The following is a 22,289-nucleotide window of genomic DNA, read 5'->3' on the forward strand; positions in this document are numbered from 1 at the left end:
CAAACAAATTTTTATTTCAACTGCTATAAAAATGATACACAGTGGGCTGCTAGAAACTGAAAAGAAAGCACAATTGATGCCAACATCTCATGTTTTTATAAGTAAAAACTTCAAGAAAGTATCTTTTTAGTTTTTTTTTTTAAATTGGCACATAAAATCTGAAAGGTTGACAATACTGTCAGAATCATAATCCCCTCTCACTTTAAAATATTAGCCAAGTGATTCTCTCAGCTGTCACAAGCTTAGCTATTGTTAAGTGAACAGATTTAGCTAGAGTCTGCAGATGGAAGTCAGAGAACAGATAGACTAAATGAACAGTGATGAAAAAGAGAATTCATCACTGATGTCATTGTCAAAAGGTACAGGCTGCTCAGAGATAAAGGACAATGTTAATGCAGAGAAATAAACTTGGCTTAAAGGAAGTCTCACTAAGAGCTTGCAATCTCAAAAGTTCAGTACATCAAATTGAGAATGTTTCAAAAGCCTGTTGTCATCACCCCCTCCAAAAAAATTAGAAAGCAAATATTTACCTCCCCATATCCACAGACCACGACCTGTTTGCCTCCAAACATCACATCTGTTGTCCTCTTGAGGCTTTCATTAAAATGTGAAATTCATAGTTAATTTCCAATATCTACACACTGAAAAAAGTGGTAATGATTTACTACAATAATTATGCAACTTTCTTAAAGACAAATTGATAAAGAAACTTCATCAATGGAGCAAATGGGGACTGGTATTGAATTTACAACTTAGCAAGTTTCCCACCATCTCTCCTCCAAAAGAGATCTTTCAGCTTGAATGGTTTATTTTTTTTGTGTCTCCAAGTAATTTAACTTTGACAACTTTGGTCTGCTCCCTCTCCCTCTATTCAACTTAAACACGCTTGTTTTCCAACCTTCCCAGTTCTGAAATGTCAAACTACTTCACTCCTTAAATGATGCTGACTGTTTCCATCATATTCTGCTTTTGAACCAAGAAATACATTCTTCAATAAAGATTTTTAAAAATGCCACAACATATCCCAAGTCTCTTCTGCTGTTTTCTATACTGGTCAGCTACATCCGATTTTTTTTTTCTTCTTTGAGCAGAAAGGATCAAGTGCCCAGCTTTGTAGCTCACAGCAGCTTGGACGCAGGTAGCAGGGTAGGACTGGATGGGAAAACAAATTTTAGAAAAGCAACGCTCATCACTTAGATCCTCCTCCAGAAGTTCTGTTGAATCTGATTGGCAGCTAAAGATGCAAATTTGTTCGGGAGACATAAAACTGGTCAAGACCAGAGATGCACAGAAAGGCAGAATCTCTGTACTTGGAGCAGTGTCATCACTGAATACAAAATACAACAATCATTGTGTTTTTTTTATACACCATCAACATGGCAAATGAGGATTTGCTATTATTTCCATAAGCTAACAGTTTAGATTAAAGAACTTGTGTGCCTATAAACTATATCACTCAGCTTTGATATTTTAAAAAAAGGCCACTGAAAAGGCTCCTTTATTTTAGTCATTTATTTACCCGCCCTTACCCACCCAATGAAATACATTTTCTCAATAAAGAAAATGGCATACAGAGTCTAGACCTCTGCCAATCAAGAGATGAAGCCATAGTTTAATTTGGGATTCTGACACAAGAACAGAAATCAAAGGTCCTTATTAGTAACCTATAAAACTTTGAGGCTGAATGGTTAATTTTCAATATCTTTCCCTTTGGCCAAAAAATTCTTGAGTAATATCATTTCTGGATTATTTCACTCACAAATAAATTTTATAAATATCGATACATTCATAACAAAATTGACTTGAGGTGAATAGGTTCTGAATACATACCCATCCAGTATGGACTCTCTGCAGCAATAAAGATTATCAAACTTCTGCTTGGTTACAGAGTCATTTACATTCATGGCAGGAACACAGAGCTTACCAGCTTTAGACAACTGGTAAAGCCTTAAAAAGGAAGAGAAAAAGCAAACGGATAATTCACATCAGTTTAGAATACATCAGATACACCAGTTAAGCTCAGGTTCATTGGTGATGAAAGAAAATATAGAACTGAAGATGTTTGTGCTTTATTCTAGTGATGCAGAATTAGGACAGGCAGCTCTATCAGAAACTTCCAAAAAAGATTGTTTCTCATCTCTACTACTTTCAACTAACATGTTTATGTTAATTCCATGAGAACTACAGCTTAGTAACAGTTTTTTGAGAAACTTAATTTAATATCAGTATGCATGTAAAAACAAACTTCAATTATAATCAGCCTGCATGACAGAAGAGCAAATGTAGCAACAAAATGAAGTGCAACAAAAGCCTGAAGACTCAAGGCATGAATGGTAACCTCGGAAAGGCCTTCCGAAATACACAAAAGTAAAAGCTTTTTCTCCCCCCAGAATAAATCAGGTTGAGACCTTTTGTGGCTTACTTATCTCCAGTTACATGGCAACGCTTCAAAAGACTCTTAATTTTGAGATAACCACACAAACATCAGAACTACATTCAAGAATGAATGTTCATGCCTTCTGTTGCTTTAACAGATTTAAATGTGCAATGGAAGCTTTAAATGATTAGTTTTTATATTATTCTAAAAGCTAGAAAAACACAGGCATGTGGGAAAACGTAGAAGTATGTTTCAGGATGAGACTTTCCATTCTAAAACATGTGAGATGTTTAAAACAAGGTTTCCCTTCCACCACCATCAATGCTGCTCTCACTTGCATGTCCTCCATTTCCCACACATCAGCCCTCCCGCTGTCACCACAAGAACAGGGCTCCCCTTGTAACACTCCATTTGTCTCTGTTGCCAGCACAAAATTCTCCATGATGTCCGGCATCTCCAACTGAACCCTACAACTAAGCACATATTTTCCCTCCCCTCTACCTTCCATAAGGATCGCTCTCTATTTCCCACTCATCCCTACCCAACTGATCTTCCACCTGGCATTTAACCCTGCAAATGTGGCAGATGATATTCCTGCACCTATACTTCTGTTCTCAATTCCATTCAGGGCCTCAAACAGCTCTTTCAGATAACACGACATTTCACTTGTGGGTCTATGGGGGTCATCTATTGTATCTGGTGCTCCTGGTGCTGCCTGCTCTACATCGGTGAGACCCGACGCAGATTGGGAGACTGCTTTATCGAGCACCTTCGTCCTGTCTACCACAAAGGCAGGATTTCCGGGGTGGCTTTGTTGTTGCTCAGTCATCAAGTTCAGTCCGCCTCTTCCTGACCTCACGGACTCCTGCACACCAAGCCTTTTTGTTAGAAACTGCATCTCTAAGATCCCCCAAGATCATACACATTGTCTGAGTAATATTAGCTACCCATCATAGCCTCTGTTGTCCTCTCCTTCTTTTACCTAGCATGAGAGTCTTCTCCAAGGAATCCTCTCTTTTCATGATGTGGCCAAAGTATTTGACCTTTTGTCTCATAATCAAGCCTCCTAGTGAGCATTATGCCTGTATTTCTTCAAGTATTGACTTGTTGGATCTTCTCGCTGTCCAACGAACTCTTAGCACTTCCCTCCAGCATCTAAGTTCAAAGGCGTCGGTTCTTTTGTGTTCAGCCTTACTAATAGTCCAGCTCTCACAGCCGTACATCACAACTGGAACTACCATAGAGTTGACTATACAGATCTTCGTACACAATGTTCTGTCTCTGCTCTTCAGTATTTTATCTAACTTTGCCATTTGTGCCCTCCCTAGAAGTAAGTGCCATTTAATTTTGTGGCTACAGTTACCATCTGTAGAAATCTTTGAACTGAGAAAGACAAAATCCATCACTGTTTCCACTTCCTTTCCATTTATTACCACGGAGTTAATAGGGCTGGTGGACATAATCTTGGTTTTCTTAATATTGAGCAACAAGCCAGCTATTGAACTTTCTTCTTTCACTTTGATCAGAAGCTTCCTCAGATCCTCCTCACTTTCAGCCATTAGAGTAGCATCATCTGCATATCCCAGTAGCTACCCATTTCAGTCAAACCTCCCAATCCCATTCTGCGATGTCTGCTCATGTCCTCCTCTAGTCATGTGGTCAAAATCAGGTTGGAGGAGCAACACCTCTTATTCCCCACCTTCAACTTGATGGCACGGACACATATTTCTCTAATTTCTGGTAATTTCATCCTCTCCTCCTTCTCCACCATTCCATTCCTTATTCTGGTTACCCTTTTTCTTTTCTTCACCTGCCCATTACCTCCTATTTCCCTTTTCCATGGTCCACTGTCCTCTCCTATTAGATTCTTTCTTCAGCCCTTTACCTCTTCCACCTATCCCCTCTACCAGCTTGTACCACTGCCCCCCCCCACCTTCTTATCCTGGCTTCTGTCCCCTCCTTTTCCAGTCCTGATGAAGGGTCTTGGCCTGAAACATCAACAGTTTATTCCCTTCCATCGATCCTGCCTGACTAGCTGAGTTCCACCAGTATTTTGTGTGTGCTGCATAAGAATTACAGCATTTGCAGAATCTCTTGTACTGAAAGCATATCAAAAATGTTGCTTTTGGCTTCTAGTTTGCTAATATTCACCTTTAAAGTTATTTCCTGAAATGATTCACAAGAGGAGACCCAGTCACAAATCTTTCCAGTGTCACAGAACACTGGCATCTTCTGCTCCAACTCCTAACTTGGCCAGTGGGCACCAATAGAGCATAGCAATAACCAAACAGACTTCAAGCTCCAGAGATGGCCAAACAGCAATCAAATAGGAGATGCAAGATAACTCTTCAAAAGCTGGTAGAACCAACTCTGCATTGCCCAAATTCAATCAAATCAGCAAGATAATTTGCACAAACACCAAGAACTGAAAGTCCCCGACTGCTTGGGTTAACTGCTCACTGCCTGAGACAACTGGGAAATATTGCCTTACATTTGCATCAATTGAGGCCCAGCAAACAATTTATATTATGGTAATTTGCCTATTCCGCTGCATATTCAAGTATACCGAGAGAAAAATCAAATCAAACCAAACAGTTAATCAACATAGGATAGATTTTTTCACCTTCCTCATTGTAACTTAATTGTTGGAATGTATAGAACAGTACAGCACAGGAACAGGACCTTTGGGTCATAATATTGATCCAAACCTGCTGAAGAGTAAATCAACCCCCCCCCCCACCACCACCTTGAAACTAATCCCTTCTCTCTACACAATGTCCACATCCTTCCATCTTCCTCACATTCATGTGCCTATCTAAACATCTCTTAGAAGCCTCTGCTGTATTTGCCCCTAACACGGTACCAGGCAGCGCATTCCAAGCATCCACCGAGTGAAAAACTTACCTCTCACATTCCCTTTGAACCTATCACCCCTCACCTTCAATGCATGACCTCTGATATTAGACATTTTGATCCTGTTAAAAAGATACTCCCTATCTACTCTATCTATGCCTCTCATAATCTTATAATTCTTCTGTCAGATCTCCCCTCAGCCCCTGTTGCTCCAAAGAAAACAGCCCAGGTTTGTCCAGCCTCTCATGATAGCATATGCCTCTAAATCAGGCAGCATCTTGGTAAACCTCTTCTGCACCCTCTCCAAAGACTCAACATCCTTCCTACCTTGGGGTGGCCAGAACTTTATGCAATTCTTCAGATGTGGCCTGTGACGAAGGCCCGTCACTAACTACGGACGGCACATGGCGCACTCGGTAAAACACTCATCCCCAGCAGTAATAGTGACTGGGGCTGAACCAGAGTTGCTGCATGGAGCTGTCTCATATAGAGGCAGCAGCAACCTGCACCGTGTGCTGATGGTGGAGGATACCATCTTTAATTGGCTAATTGAGCTAATTAGTTTAGTCTGAGGGTGGAGATATACACACACACACATACATATACACATACACATTTATTTTGTGTCCCCCCCCCCCCATTTTTTGTTTTGTTTTGAGGTAAATAAAAGCACCTCAATTTGTTTTTGCAACTCAAGCCATCTGGTTATTTTTCTTAAACGACTGACCCACAGTTTTTTGTGACATGGCCTAACCGGAGTTCCATAAAGTTGCATAATAACCTCTTGACTTTTGAACACAGTGCCTTGACTAATAAAAACAGGCATTCCATAAGCCTTCTTAACCACCTTATTGACCTGTGTAATTACTTTCATGGAGCTATGAACTTGAATCAGTTGAAGTTTGGCCAGGTGGATTCAGAATTGGCTTGCCTGCAGAATGCAGAGGGTGGTGGTGGAGGGAGTACATTCGGATTGGAGGGTTGTGACTAGTGGTGTAACACAAGGATCGGTTCTGGGACCTCTACTTTTTGTGATTTTTATTAACGACCTGGATGTGGGGGTAGAGGGGTGGGTTGGCAAGTTTGCAGATGACACAAAGGTTGGTGGTGTTGTGGATAGTGTAGAGGATTGTCAAAGATTGCAGAGAGACATTGATAGGATGCAGAAGTGGGCTGAGAAGTGGCAGGTGGAGTTCAACCCGGAGAAGTGTGAGGTGGTACACTTCGGAAGGACAAACTCCAAGGCAGAGTACAAAGTAAATGGCAGGATATTTGGTAGTGTGGAGGAGCAGAGGGATCTGGGGGTACATGTCCACAGATCCCTGAAAGTTGCCTCACAGGTGGATAGGGTAGTTAAGAAAGCTTATGGGGTGTTAGCTTTCATAAGTCGAGGGATAGAGTTTATGAGTCGCGATGTAATGATGCAGTTCTATAAAACTCTGATGAGGCCACACTTGGAGTACTGTGTCCAGTTCTGGTCACCTCTCTATAGGAAGGATGTGGAAGCATTGGAAAGGGTACAGAGGAGATTTACCAGGATGCTGCCTGGTTTAGAGAGTATGGATTATGATCAGAGATTAAGTGAGCTAGGGCTTTACTCTTGGGAGAGAAGAAGGATGAGAGGAGAGATGATAGAGGTATACAAGATATTAAGAGGAATAGATAGAGTGGACAGCCAGCACCTCTTCCCCAAGGCACCACTGCTCAATACAAGAGGACATGGCTTTAAGGTAAGGGGTGGGAAGTTCAAGGGGGATATTAGAGGAAGGTTTTTTTTTATACTCAGAGTGGTTGGTGCATGGAATGCACTGCCTGAGTCAGTGGTGGTGGTGGATACACTAGTGAAATTTAACAGACTACTAGACAGGTATATGGAGGAATTTAAGGTGAGGGGTTATTTGGGAAGCAGAGTTTAAGGGTCGGCACAACATTGTGGGCCGAAGGGCCTGTACTGTGCTGTACTATTCTATGTTCTATGAATCCCAAGATCTTATCTTGCCCTTATCAGTGTACTGTCTCCTTGTGCTTGCCCTACCAAGGTGCAACACCTCACATTTATCTGGGTTAAACTCCACCTGCCATTTCTCTGGTCATATCCGCAACTGATCTATATTGCACTGTATTCTTCACCAGTCTTCTACACCATCTACAACCCCAGTCTTGGTTTCATTCACCAACTTACTAACCAACCCAGCTACATTTTCATCTAGGTCATTTATATATAGCACAAACAGCAGAGGCCCCAGCATAGATCCCTGCAGAACACCACTATTTACAGACCTCCAGCTTGAACAATTCAACCCCACAACCATTACCCTCTGTCTTCTATGCTGGGTAAAAAATGGCAGCCTAGTGTACTAAACCGAACGAAGAAAGTAAAGTTGTAAAACGAAAAGGAAATCTTGTCTTTGGTGTTTGATCCAAGAGAACCAATGCTGTATTAACAAAACAAACCCCAAAGACTGCCAAGATGTTTTCATGTTAACACTCACCTGTGAACACCAGTCACACTTTCTTCTACAATGCCCTTAATTTTCTTGAACATATTAGGGTATTTCTTATAAATCCAGTGAGTGAGGTCTCCACCGTCATCCAGTATCTGCACCAAAACACAAATTATTTACATCTTCATATGAAAGTCAGCAATTTGCAGCATGGCCAAACTGAATCAGTCATACACATAACAAAAGAACATCGCTGCAACTCCACACACACAATGCTGGAGGAACGCAGCAGGCCAGGCAGCATCTATGGAAAAGAGTAGTTGATGTCAGAGTCCTGCCAAAGGGTTTCTGCCCAAAACGTCGACTGTACTCTTTTCCAGAGATGCTGCCTGGTCTGCTGCATTCATCCAGCATTGTGTGTTGCTTGGATTTCCAGCAACTGCAGATTTTCTCTTGTTTGTTACTGCAACTCTAGATCAGTTCAAAAGTTTTTGAATGAGAAGCCAAATCCTTCTTTCCACAACCTCTGAAACTCAATTCTCCTCACAGACTTGGAACTAACCCACTGTGAACTCTTACTATATTTGAGTAAACCACTCAAAGAAAGTTCCAATCACAAACGAGAAAATCTGCAGATGCTGGAAATCCAAGCAACACACACACACACAATGCTGGAGGAACTCAGCAGACCAGACAGAATCTATGGAAAAGAGTACAGTTGACATTTTGAGCTGAGACCTTTCAGGAAGACTGGAGAAAAGAAAGACAAGAGTAGAGTTAAAAGGTTGGGGGGGGGGGGAAACACAAGGAGACCAGTGAAACTGGGAGGGGGAGGGGTGAAGTGAAGAGCTGGGAGGTTGATTGGTGAAAGAGATACAGGGCTGGAGAAGAGGGAATGTAATAGGAGAGGGCAGAAAGCCCTGGAAGAAAGAAAAGGTGTGCGCGCGGCAGGGAGAAGGAGGGAATGAGGAACACCAGAGATCGTCAGGCAAGGAGATGGGGAAAAAGGGGATGGAGGAGGGGGGGGGGGGGGTCACGACTGGAAGTTTGAGAAATTGATGTTCATGCCATCAGGTTGGAGGCTACCCAGATGGAATATAAGGTGTTGCTCCTCCAATCTGAGTGTGGCCTCATCATGACAGTGGAGAGCACCAAGGACAGACATATTGGAATGGGAATGGGAAGAGGAATTAAAATGGGTGGCAGTGGAAGATCCCGCTTTTTTCTGGCAGACAGAGTAGATGCTCAGCGAAGCAGTCTCCCAATCTATGTTGGGTCTCACCAATATATGGAGGCCACACCAGGAGCTCTGGACACAGTATATGACCCCAAAAGACTCACAGGTGAAGTGTAGCCTCACCTGGAAGGACTGTTTAGGGCCTGAATGGTAGTGAGGGAGGTGGTGTAGGGACAGGTGTAGCACTTGTTCTGCTTGCAAGGGCAAGTGTCAGGAGGGCGATCAGTGGGGAGGGATGAATGGACAAGGGAGTCATGTAGGGAGTGATCCCTGGGGAAAGCAGAAAGTGGGGTGGAGGGAAAGATATACTTGGTGGGATCCCATTGGAGATGGCAGAAGTTGCGGAGAATTATGTGCTGGACTCAGAGGCTGGTGGGGTGGTAGTTGAGGCCAAGAGGAATCCTATCCCCGGTAGGGTGGTGGGAGGATGGGGTGAGGAAGGAGCAGACGCATGTGAAACAGATGGGACGCGGTTGAGGGCAGTGTTGATGGTAGAGGAAGGGAAGCCACGTTCTTTGGAAAAAAAAAAGGGGACATCTCCTTAGTTCTGGAATGAAAAACTTTTTCCTGAGAGTAGATGTGGCGGAGACTGAGGAAATGAGAAAAGGGGAAGGCATTTTTACAAGTAGTGGGGGGGGATGAGGTGTAGTCTAGGTAGCTGTGAGAGTCCTTGGGTTTATAATAGACATCAGTAGGTAAGCTGTCTCCAGAGATAGAGACAGAGGGAGATAGAGAAAGGGAGAGAGATGTTGGAAATGAACCAGGCAAATTTGAAGGCCAGATGGAAGTTGGAGGCAAAGTGGGTGCGGTCATCAGTGTAGCGTAGGAAAAGTGGGGGGCATTCACCAGTGTAGGCTACGGTTCCTTGTAGCTGACAAAAAGGCAAGCATTGCTGGGACCCGTGTGAGTGCCCATGGCTAGACCTTTTGTTTGAAGGAAGTGGGAAGAACCAAATAAGAAATTATGAGTGAGGACAAGTTACGCTACTCAGAGGAGAGAGCTGGTAGAGTCTGGTATCTTTTATTTAATGCAACCTGATCAAACACTGAAAAATCACTATCAGTATTTTAAGCTGTTAAAGAATAACAACCTGTCTTTACCATGTTAGGCTGCCATCCTTCCACATTCACACAGCGATCAATGCACCACCAAAAATCATCTTCCGATTCTCCCTTCCAAGCAAAGACTGGATAACCTGGCACAGGGCAAGAAGAGCAGTTCATCATTAGTAACAAACATATTTAGATACCAATGCAATAGAAAACTCAATGTCCCTTCAGCATAAAATTCTTGAATTATTACCTGGGGGAAGCAACGGTGGCTGTGCCTCTGGCACAGAGTCTGGCCCTGTGGTTCAGAAGGGTAGGGAAAGGAAGAAGATGGCAGCAGTGATAGGGGACTCTATAGTTAGGAGGTCAGACAGGTCTGTGGATGCAGGAAAGAAACACGGATGGTAGTTTGCCTCCCAGGTACCAGGGTCCGGGATACTTCTGATCGCATTAACGATATCTTAAAGTGGGAGGGAGAGCAGCCAGAGATCGTGGTACATATTGGTACCAATGACATAGGTAGAAAAAGGGAGGAGGACCTGAAAACAGACTACAGGGAGTTAGAAAGGAAGTTGAGAAGCAGAACCTCAAAGGTAATAATCTCGGGATTACTGCCTGTGCCACGTGACAGTGAGTATAGGGATAGAGTGAGGTGCAGGATAAATGCGTGGCTAAGGGATTGGAGTGGGGGGGGGGGGATTCAGATTTCTGGATCATTGGGACCTCTTTTGGGGCAGGTGTGACCTGTACTAAAAGGATGGGTTGCGCTTGAATCCCAGGGGAACCAATATCCTGGCAGGGAGGTTTGCTAAGGCTATTGGAGAGAGTTTAAACTAGAATTGCTGGGGGGTGGGAACCGAACTGATGTGACAGAGGAAAGGGAGGTTGTCTCACAAATAGAGAAAGTTTGGAACAACGCGAAAGGAAGGATAGGCCTGTGATAGAGAAGGGACGTGCTCAGACCGATGGTTGGAGATGTGTCTATTTTAATGCGAGGAGTATAATGAACAAAGCGGATGAGCTTAGAGTGTGGATCAGTACTTGGAGCTATGATGTTGTGGCCATTATAGAAACTTGGATGGCTCAGGGGCAGGAATGGCTACTTCAAGCACCAGGCTTAGATGTTTCAGAAAGGACAGCGAAGGAGGCAAAAGAGGTGGGGGTGTGGCACTGTTGATCAGAGATAATATCACGGCTGCAGAAAAGGAGGAAGTCATGGAGGGGTTGCCTACGGAGTATCTGTGGGTGGAAGTTAGGAATAGGAATGGGTCAATAACTCTACTGGTTTTTTTTATATATATATATAGACCACCCAATAGTAACAGGGACATCAAGGAGCAGATAGGAAGACAGATTCTGGAAAGGAGTAATAATAACAGGGTTGTTGTGGTGGGAGATTTTAATTTCCCAAATATTGATTTGCATCTCCCTAGGGTGAGGGGTTTAGATGGGGTGGAGTTTGTTAGGTGTGTTCAGGAAGGTTTCTGATAAGCCTACAAGAGGAGAGGCTGTACTTGATCTGGTATTGGGAAATGAACCTTGTCAGGTCTCAGTGGGAGAGCATTTTGGATATATCATTGGAGAGGGATAGGAACAGACAAGTTAGGAAAACATTTAATTGGAGTAAGGGGAAATATGAGGCAGAAACTTGGAAGCATAAATTAGAAACAGATGTTCTCAGGGAAATGTACGGAAGAAATGTGGCAAATGTTCAGGGGATATTTGCGTGGGGTTCTGCATAGGTACATTCCAATGAGACAGGGAAAGGATGGTAGGGTACAGGAACCGTGGCATACAAAGGCTGTTGTAAATCCAGTCAAGAGGAAAAGAAGAGCTTACGAAAGGTTCAAAACAAAAACAAAAACAAAAAAAAAAACCAACAACAACAACAACTAGGTAATGATAGAGATCTAGAAGATTATAAAGCTAGCAGGAAGGAGCTTAAGAATAAAATTAGGAGAGCCAGAAGGGGCCATGAGAAGGCCTTGGCGGACAGGATTAAGGAAAACCCCAAGGCATTCTACAAGTATGTGAAGAGCAAGGGGATAAGATGTGACAGAATAGGACAAACCAAGTGTGACAGTGGAAAAGTGTGTATGAAACCAGAAGATATAGCAGAGGTACTTAATGAATACTTTGCTTGAGTATTCACTACAGAAAAGGATCTTGGCAATTGTAGGGATGACTTGCAGTGGACTGAAAAGCTTGAGCATATAGACATTAAGGAAGAGGATGTGCAGGAGCTTTTGGAAACCAGCAAGTTGGATAAGTCATGAGGACTGGACAGGATGTACCCCAGGCTACTGTGGGAGGTGAGGGAGGAGATTGCTGAGCCTCTGGCAATGATCTTTGCATCATCAAGGAGGACAGGAGAGGTTCCATAGGATTGGAGGGTTGAGGAAGTTGTTCCCCTATTCAAGAAAGGGAGTAGAGAGAGCCCAGGAAATTAGACAGCGAATCTTACTTCAGTGGTTGGCAAGTTGATGGAGAAGATCCTGAGAGGCAGGATTTATGAACATTTGCAGAGGTATAATATGATTAGGAATAGTCAGCATGGCTTTGTCAAAGGCAGGTCGTGCCTCACGAGCCTGATTGAACTTTTTGAGGATGTGACTAAACACATTGATGAAGGTAGAGCCATAGATGTAGTGTATATGGATTTCAGCAAGGCATCTGATAAGGTACCCCATGCCAGGCTTATTGAGAAAGTAAGGAGGCATGGGATCCAAGGGGACCTTTGTGGATCCGGAACTGGCTTGCCCACAGAAGGCAAAGAGTGGTTGTAGATGGGTCATATTCTGCATGGAGGTCAGTGACCAGTGGTGTGCCTCAGGAATCTGTTCTGGGACCCTTAAGGTTGGGAGTATTGTGGATAGTGTGGAGGGCTGTCAGAGGTTACAGCAGGACATTGCTAGGATGCAAAACTGGGCCGAGAAGTGGCAGATGGAGTTCAACCCAGATAAGTGTGAGGTGGTTCATTTTGGTAGGTCAAATATGATGGCAGAATATAGCATTAATGGTAAGACTCTTGGCAGTGTGGAGGAACAGAGTCCATAAGACACTCAAAGCTGCTACGCAGGTTGACTCTGTGGTTAAGAAGGCATATGGTGCATCGGCCTTCACCAACCGTGGGATTGAGTTTAAGAGCCAAGAAGTAATGTTGCAGCTATATAGGACCCTGGTCAGATCCCACTTGGAGTACTGTACTCAATTCTGGTCACCTCACTACAGAAAGGACGTGGAAACCATAGAACGGGTGCAGAGGAGATTTACAAGAATGTTGCCTGGATTGGGGAGCATGCCTTATGAAAATAGGTTGAGTGAACTTGGCCTTTTCTCCTTGGAGTGATGGAGGATGAGAGGTGACCTGATAGAGGTGTACAAGTTGATAAGAAGCTTTTTCCCCAGGGCTGAAATGGCTAACACGAGAGGGCACATTTTTAAGGAGCTTGGAAGTAGGTACAGAGGAGATTTCAGGGGTAAGTTTTTTTTTAAAAAAAAAAAATGCAGAGAGTGGCGAGTGCGTGGAATGGGCTGCCGGCGACGGTGGTGGAGGTGGAAACGATAGGGTCTTTTAAGAGGCTCCTGGATAGGGATATGGAGTTTAGAAAAATAGAGGGCTACAGGTAAGCCTAGGTAGTTCTAGGGCAAGGACATGTTCGGCACAGCTTTGTGGGCCAAAGGGCCTGTATTATGCTGTAGATTTTCTATGTTTTCCATATCAATTGGGGTAGAAGCCACATTTTGAAGAAAGTTTGGCAGCAACTTAGCCTCCATTAACAAAATTTTAACATAACAATGGATACTTAGGCAAATTATAGTCCATACTCAGAATCAAACCAGAAGCTAAAATATAATCGAGCAATGCCAAAGAATGGTTACAAGAAATCATCTTAAAGGAATGCAGGTGTCATTACGAACGTGAATGAATAACAAAACACACAGTGAGGGGCACGGAGAGGGTGAATGAACTCAGCTTTCTTCTAGGTTTTGGGAATTAAGAGTTAGAAGGCAAAGGTTTAAGGTGAGAATGGAAATTTAATAGGAACTTGAAGGGTAACTTTTTATTTTACACAAAGGCTGGTATCAGTGTCGAATGGGCTGCCAGAGGAAGTGGTTGAGGCAGGTTCAATAACAACATTTGGACAGATATACAGATTAGAAAGGTGGGCCAAACACTGACAAATGGAAGGAGATTGATAGAGCACCATGGCTGGCATGGACTGGTTGCCTTGAAAGGCCTGTTACCATGCTGTATAACTCTATGACTTAATGACAATTGAGTCTGTGCAATCTCCCTTCAGCCTGAGGTTTAAAAAGGGCTCCAGTGCTTTCAACTCTTTTCAGCGGGCTGCAATCAGCACGAGAGCTTGTTTGTTGGTGACGCAGAGCAAAGTTTAAAAAGCGCTTCAGTGCTATCTATCAGCTCTTTTTGGTGGGCTACATTCAGAGCAGGGCCAATAAAAAGGAAGGAAGGTGCAAGTGGGGCAGCCATTGTTGGAATGGCCCAGTGTTGGACTGGTCAGGTTTGGGCAAGGGCAGGCAGAGGTTATAAGTTTCTTTTCCTGTTACTACATAGATAGTGCGCTGAGAATGGGTTTGGAGGAAGTGACATGTTCTTTGTGTGAGATGTGGGATCTCAGGGAGACCTCCAGCATTCCTGATAACTACATCTGCATGAGGTGCACCGAGCTGCAGCTCCTTACAGATTGTGTTAAGGAAGTGGAGCTGAAGTTGGATGAGCTTTGGCTCATATGGGAAAACGAAGAGGTGACAGATAGGAGCTACAGGGAGGTAGTCAAATGACTGTTAGGGACGGTGGGGGGGGTGTGGGTGGGTAGGGAATAGGCAGCCAGTGGCCATACCCCACAATAATAGGTATAAGCACATTAGATAGCGTTGGAGTAGGTTATCACCCAGGTGCCAAGCTCAGGGATGTCCATGGCATTCTAGGGGGAGGGTGAACAGCTGGAAGATGTGGTACACATTGGTACCAATGACATAGGTACGAAATGGGAGATCATAAAGACAGATTTATAGGGAGTTGGGTAGAAAACTGAAAAGCAGGATCTCTAGGGTAGTAATCCCTGGATTGATGCCTGTGCCACGTGCCAGTGAGGATGATGTGTAGTATGATCATTTGGCAGATGAATTTGTGACTGAAGAATTGGTGCAATCCATCGCCACAGACAGCCGCCCAGGCCAGTTCACTGGGTATATTTAAGGTGGAGGTTGACAGGTTCTTGATTAATCACGGTTACGGAAAGAAGGCCAGAGAATAGGGTTGAGAGGGATAATAAATCAGCCACGATGTAATGGTAGAGCAGATTTTATGGGCTGAAGGCCTAATTCTGCTCTCATGCCTTATGGACAAACACAAAAAAGTTAAGGAGCTCAGCAGACCAGGCAGCATCCATGAAGAGGAATATAAACAGCTGACATTTTGGGCCAAGACTTATCCCTTTCCATAGATGCTGCCTGGCTTGCTGAGTTCCTCCAGCATTTTGCACGTGTTGCTCTTAATATCCAGCATCAGCAGAATCTCATGTTTACCTTCAGATTGTTACTTTGCTTACTGTGTATAAGTACTTTTACTCTGTTCAGACTTTGTTAGTAGTACTGTCCATGAACAAATATAGGCAGGAAATGGTGGCAACAACAAAGGTAAATTGAGCCGCACCACCCTTCTCTATATTTTTAGATAAACAGCCCAATAGTTTTTGATATACATGGATAATGTGGACACTGAAATTGCATTCTAGACCTACTGCTTATTTTAGAAAACAGAATAGGTGGCTTCGTAGTGTCGCGGCTAGCGCAATGCCACTGCAGTTCAGGGCATTGGAATTCGGAGTTTAATTCCCACATCACCTGTGATGAGTTTGTAGATTCCTCCCTGTGACCATACAGGATTCCTCTGGGTACACCCATTTTCTCCCACAGTCCAAAGATGTACTGGTTAATTGGTCATTGTAAATTGCCCCATGATTAGGCTAGGGCTAAATAGGTGGGTTGCTGGGTAGTGTGGCTCCTTGGGCTAGAAGGGCCTGGTCCGTCTGCACTGTGTCTCTACATATTTCTAAACAAGCTTCTTGTATTGACCATTGTTGCAATTACATGCCAGCTATGAAGTTAACACGAGACTTAAAGCAAGCTTCCGGAATGATGCATAGAATCTGTTTTGGTAAGATTTAAACTTCATGTATTAATTATGGATGAATTCCCTGCTCAGGACTCTTTGAAGGAAGTACTAATTGTTAAATACTCCAAGAGAACCGCACAGGCAGAGTCACTATTACACTTTTTCTTCCAACATAGACTTATGATTTCAGGTATTAACTGTTATTCGATACCTAAAATCTAAGCATTTCCTTTGTCCTTTTTTTTAAAAACACTTTTCAATCCAATCTGTTTTTTGTCCTTCAATATAATCTTCAACACTTAGAACAAAGGGCTGTAGAGCAGAAGAACAGGCTCGAAGGGCCAACTCAGTGTTGTGTCTCAATGATTAACAAAAAATTTTAAAATTTAAAAAAAGTAAAAAGGCCTCATACGTCATAGTGCAAAATATTGGTAAGGATAATGAGGCAAGGCCATCAAACTGATAGCAAAAGTAGGTCCTTCACTCCTAAATTCTACTAGGAACATTGTGTACAGGACTTTTAATTACTTTATTAAAAAAGTTCATTAAGTATTTGTAGAACAACATTGGAGGAGACAAGATATTGGCAGACTTAGAAAAAAGGGGACAGACAAAACACGATAAAAGGTACTGAAAAGAATGGAGGAAATGAATCCTATTTGGTGAAATTTCCATTACCATTCTCAGCCAGAGCAGCAGCCACTTCATTCTGGGTAGAATAAATGTTACAGGCAGCCCACCTGCACTGGGCTCCAAGAGCAGCAAGCGTCTCCATCAGCACCTGCGCCAGAAACAAACAAAGGGCCATATTTGAAGTTTACGTTATTGCTTTCTTTAAATTACTCCATATGACAGCACAGTACCTTGCTTTATCCAGGAGAAAAGTTATATTTATTACCCCAGAATTAGGGTAGAAGCAGACACTGCATACATTTTATATTAACTGGAGCACACCCATTTAAACAATTAAAATCACAAAAATCATTCTGCTCATTTAAGGACTATTTGAACTTTCCTGTTAAAATAATCTATTGAGATCTGGGTAAAATAGGCTGCTGCAAAATTCTAATTTCATTCCAGCAGGATTAACAGACAAGATATGCGAAAAGGCATGCAGGGGAGTTTTAATTCGTTGTCAGCACTCTTCTGCTAATGGTCTCTAGGGCCAAAGAATCAGTGTAGGTCACTCAAATGTGTTCCCCACCTCCATCTTCAATAGCCATCATGAAATGTGAAGAGAAACTTTCAGTATGAATAATCTGTTAATGTGAGAGAAGTCACGCTTTGGTGGAACTTGAGAACAGAAGACATCCAATATAACCATGCAAATATTACATTTTGTGCACATAACAGTACAGCACAGGAACAGCCCTTTCAGCCCACAATGCTGTGCTGAAACAAGTTAGTAATCAAATCGTTAACTAAATTAATCCTTTCTGCCTACACAATGTCCATATCCTTCCATTTTTCTATTCATGTGCCTATCCAAGCTTCTCTAATGTATCTACCTCTATCCCAAGCAGCACATTTCATGCATCCACCACTCACCGTGTTTTAAAAAAAAATACCCCTCATACCTCCTTTGAAAATACCTCCCCTCTAAATTCATGCCCTCTGGTATTAGATATTTCAACCCTGGGAAAAAGGGTATAGTCTTGTCTACTTTTTATGCATCTGATAAGCTCATAAACCTCTATCAGTTCCTTCTTGTAATGGGGCAGCCAAAACTGTATGCAATGCTCCAGATGCAGCCTAACTAGAGTTTTAAACACTGCAACACAACTTCCTGACTCTTGAACTCAGTGCCTCGACCAATAAAGCCAAATGTGCCATATGCCTTCGCTGTGTAGCCACTTTCAGGAAACTATGAACTTGGACTTTAAGATCGCTCTATTCATCAACACTGTTAAGGGTCTTGCCCTTAAAGGTGCACTCTTTACATTTGATCTACATTTATATTTTCATTGGTAGTGCGACTTGGAAAAAATAGCACAAAGTTAAATACAAAGAATAAAAATTCTAATCCTGTATGAAATAAAGGGATGTGCAGATATTGACAATGTGCAGCTCAACAGTGCCACCTACAGGAGAGGGCTGTCATAGCTTCTTCCTCAGCGTACACTGAAGTCACAGAAATCACCTTGCGAATAGTTGCAAATGTAAAACTACACCAGTGACATTGTTAAAGATGAATGGCATCATGAATACACATATACAAGGTTAAAAGGACAATAATCATTCAATCTAATAGAGAGGTGGTGGAGTTGAATGTAGGAAAACAGGTTATTGACATCTCCTAGCTCCTAGCCGACCTAGATGACTTTCTCCACTTCTTTTGGCTGTACGTGCACAAATATTACTATAGGAAACATCTAAGGGAGTAAAGAAGCAAAAGCTAAAATAAAAAGTTCTTAGTTTCTAAAACTAAATTTAGAAGCAGCTGGGAAATCATTTACGGCCACTGGCAAAGAGCATCGGAACAGTCTGTTATCTCTGGCTCAAGGACAGAATACTGTAGATCCCTAGCAAAAGGTCCTTAATTCCATGAGCAAAATTCTTCAGCTTTCTGTGCCAATGTTCATTTTACACAAAGTTTTACAGAAAGAATGTTCATGCTTAGGAGAATGGAATAAATTAGATCTACTAGAGTTCTGCACAGTGAATCAGAATCAGGTTTATTACCACTGACACTATGTCATGAAATTTGTTGTTTGTCAGCGGTACAGTGCAAGACTTAAGTTACAATAAAAATAAAAGGAGCAAAAGAGAAAGAGTTAAGTAATGTTCATAGGATCATGAATTGTTCAGAAATCAGATGGTGGAGGGGGAAGAAGCTGTTCGTTTTCAGTCTCCTGACTGCAGGAAGAGGCCGTGTTCTGGATGGCAAGTTAACATACTCGCTATGCAGTCTCGTGATTCTAGTAATCAGTGTTCTAAAGCTGGACACTCACCGCAGTCTGGGCTGTAATGTGAGTACAGCCAACTATCTTTGCTCCAGCCAATGGTTTTTCCCCCTGTGCTCGTTTCCGTAGTGCCATAAGAGCTGGCATCTCTGCACCAGAATAAGAACAAACACATGATGAGTGATGAACTTTATTGGTTCCTCTGGCTGGCATTGAGGAACCGAAACGTCTTGACCCGAAATGTCGACTGTGCTTCCTCCTATGGATGCTGTCTGGCCTGCTGTGTTCCACCAGTATTTTGAGTGTGTTGACAAAAGAATAACACAAGAATGAAAGACACAGTTACATCACACAAGGGTAATATTTAGACAACACTAAATACTGCGAATATTTGGATTACTGGTTAAAACTAAACCCTTGATAAGGCTTAATTGCTTAACACCAAAGCCACTCCAACTTCTCCTATGCAGTAGTCATAGAAAAGTACAGCACGGAAACAGGCCCTTCAGTCCATCTAGTCTGTGCCAACCCATTTAAACTGCCTGGTCCCATTGGCCTGCACCCAGACCACAGCCATCTGGACCCTTGCTATCCAAACTTACCTTAAATGTTGAAATTAAGCTTGCATGCTCCACTTGCTCAATCCACTATCTCACCACTCTACGATTGAAGTTTCCCTCATGTTCCCCTTAAACTTATTACCTTTCACTCTTAACTTCTGGTTGTGATCCCACCTTAACACAGTGGCAAAAGACTGCTAGCATTTACCCTATCTATACCCCTCAATCTTCTCTACTTCTATCAAATCTTCCCTCAATATTCTATGCTCCAAGGAATACAGTCCTAACCTGTTCAATCTTTCCTTATAACTCAGGTCCACCAGTCCCAGCAACATTCTTGTAAATTCTCTCTGTTCTCTTTCAACCTTATTTACATCTTTCCTGTAGGCAGGTGACCAATACTGCACACAATACTCCAAATTAGGCTACACCAATGTCTTATACAACTTCAACATAACATCCTATCACCTGTGCTCAATACTTTCACTTATGAAGGCCAATGTGCCAAAAGCTTTCTTTATAGCCCTATCTACCTCTGCTGCTGCTTTCCATGAATTATGGACCTGTATTCCCAGATCCCTTTGTTCTACCACACTCCTCAGTGCACTTCTATTCACTGTGGTAGGACCAAACAGGGTTGGTCTTACAAAGTGCAACCTTGTACTTGTCTGCATTAAATTCCATCTGCCATTTTTCCAGCTAGATCCCACTGCAAGCTTTGGTGGTCTTTCTTGCTGTCCACTACACCCCCAATCTCTCTATTATTTGCAAACCTGCTGATCCAGTTAACCACATTATCATCCAAATCGTTGATATAGATGACAAACAACAACGGACCCAGCACCGATCTCTACAGCACTCCACTAGTCATAGGCCTCTAGTCAGAGAGGCAACCATCTGCAACCACTGTTCTCCTACAAAGTTGATGGTGCCTTTCCTTCATCAATTTTTCTGGTAATTTTCTTGAAAAACTATGCAAAATTAGACAGACACAACCTACCACGTACAAACCCATGCTGACCATCCCTAATCAGTCCATGTCTATCCAAATAATCATATATCCAGTCTCTTAGAATACCTTCCAACAACCTTCCCACCACTGATGTCAGGCTCACTAGGCTATAATTTCTTAGTTTATTTTTTGAACCTTTCTTAAACAGCGGAACAACATTTGCCATCCTCTTATCCTCTGGCACCTCATCAGTCGTTAAGGATGATTTAAATATTCCTGCTAGGGCCTCTGCAATTTCTGCACACCTCCCACAGGATCCAAGGGAACACCCTATCAGACCCTTATTTGCCTCAAGACAGCAAACACCTCCTCCTCCTCTGTAATTTGTATAGTGTCCATGATCTCACTGCTATTTTGTGTCACTTTTATAGACTGTGTCCATTTCTTAAGTAAATAAAGATGCAAAAAATCCAGTTAAGATCTCCTTCATACAAGAGAACATCTGCAGATACTGGAAATCCAAGCAACACACCCTGCCAAAGGGTTTCAGACCAATATATCAACTGTACTTTTTTCTATAGATGCTGCCTGGCCTGCTGATTTCCTACAGCATTTTTTCCTTGTTGCTAAAGATCTCATCTCTTTTGGCCCCATACAGTTCACCATTCTGATCTTCCAAAGGACCAATTTTGTTCCTTGCAATCCTTTTGCTCTTAACATATCTGTAAAACCCTTTAAGATTCTTCTTCACCTTGTCTGCTAGAGCCAATCTCATGGCTTCTTTTAGCCTTCCTGATTTCCTTCTTGAGTCTTTTCCTGCATGTCTTCTTTTCCACAAGTACATTATTTGTTCCTCTCTGTCTATACCTGCTATGCACCATCTTTTTTTTCCTTAACCAAGGCCATACTATCTCCTGAAAACCAAGGTTCCCTAAACCTGTTATCTCTACCTTTTTATTCTGATAGGCAAATACACACTTTGTACTCTCAAATGTTCACTGTTGAAGGCCTCCCACTTACTAAGTACACCTTTGTCGGAACACAGCCTGCCTCAATCTATACTTGCCAGGTGATTTCTGATACCATCAAAATTTGCCTTTCTCCAATTTAGAATGAACACGCAGACCAGCGCTATCACTATGATCATTGTCCTGTTTCATTCCCCAACAGCAGATCAAACATCGCACACTCTCGCGTTGGGACTTCTATACACTGAATACATTTGACAAACTCTATCCCATCTAGTCCATTTACGGTATGGGAGTCCCAGTCAACACATGGAAAGTTAAAATCACGTACTATAACAACCTTACGTTTCTTGCAACAGTCTGCGATTTCTCTACAAATTCGTTATTCTAAGTCCTGCAGACTGTTGGGTGGTCTGTAATATAGCCCCATTAATCTGGTCATATCTTTCTTAATTCTTCAGTTCCACCTATAAAGCCTCAGCAGAAGAGTTCTCCAGTCTTCCCTGACTGAGTACTGCTGTGACACTTTCCCTGCCTAGTAATGTCACCCCCCCCTTCAATCCTTCCCTCTGTGTAGCATCTAAAACAAAACCCCAGAAAATTAAGATGCCAGTCCCCACCCTCCTGCAACCAAATCTCACTAATGACCACAATATCATATTTGCATGTGTTGATCCATGCCCTGAGCTCGTCTGCCTTTCCTGTGATCCTTTTTGCTTTGAAATACATGCAGCTCAGAACATTAGTTGCACCAAGCTCAACCTTTCGATTCCTGACTTTGTCTAAAGTCTTAACACCATGTCT

At 42.6% G+C, this 22,289-nt stretch overlaps 1 protein-coding gene across 6 annotated transcripts in view; it reads right to left on the reverse strand.

Moving 5' to 3' along the window:
• The window catches only part of ahcyl2b (adenosylhomocysteinase like 2b), a 94,120-nt gene that overhangs the window by 16,236 nt on the left and 55,595 nt on the right, over nt 1-22,289 (reverse strand). For all 6 annotated transcript variants that reach the window (XM_072241567.1, XM_072241569.1, XM_072241566.1 and 3 more), the window contains 6 exons: nt 19,054-19,154; nt 16,781-16,883; nt 10,012-10,106; nt 7,723-7,829; nt 1,831-1,947; nt 531-594 (listed from right to left, as the gene is read on the reverse strand). In XM_072241567.1, the coding sequence (XP_072097668.1) occupies nt 531-594; nt 1,831-1,947; nt 7,723-7,829; nt 10,012-10,106; nt 16,781-16,883; nt 19,054-19,154 (587 nt within the window). The remainder of the gene's footprint in view (nt 1-530; nt 595-1,830; nt 1,948-7,722; nt 7,830-10,011; nt 10,107-16,780; nt 16,884-19,053; nt 19,155-22,289) is intronic.

Source organism: Mobula birostris, chromosome 23 (genome assembly GCF_030028105.1).
Source record: "Mobula birostris isolate sMobBir1 chromosome 23, sMobBir1.hap1, whole genome shotgun sequence".
NCBI lineage: Eukaryota > Metazoa > Chordata > Chondrichthyes > Myliobatiformes > Myliobatidae > Mobula > Mobula birostris.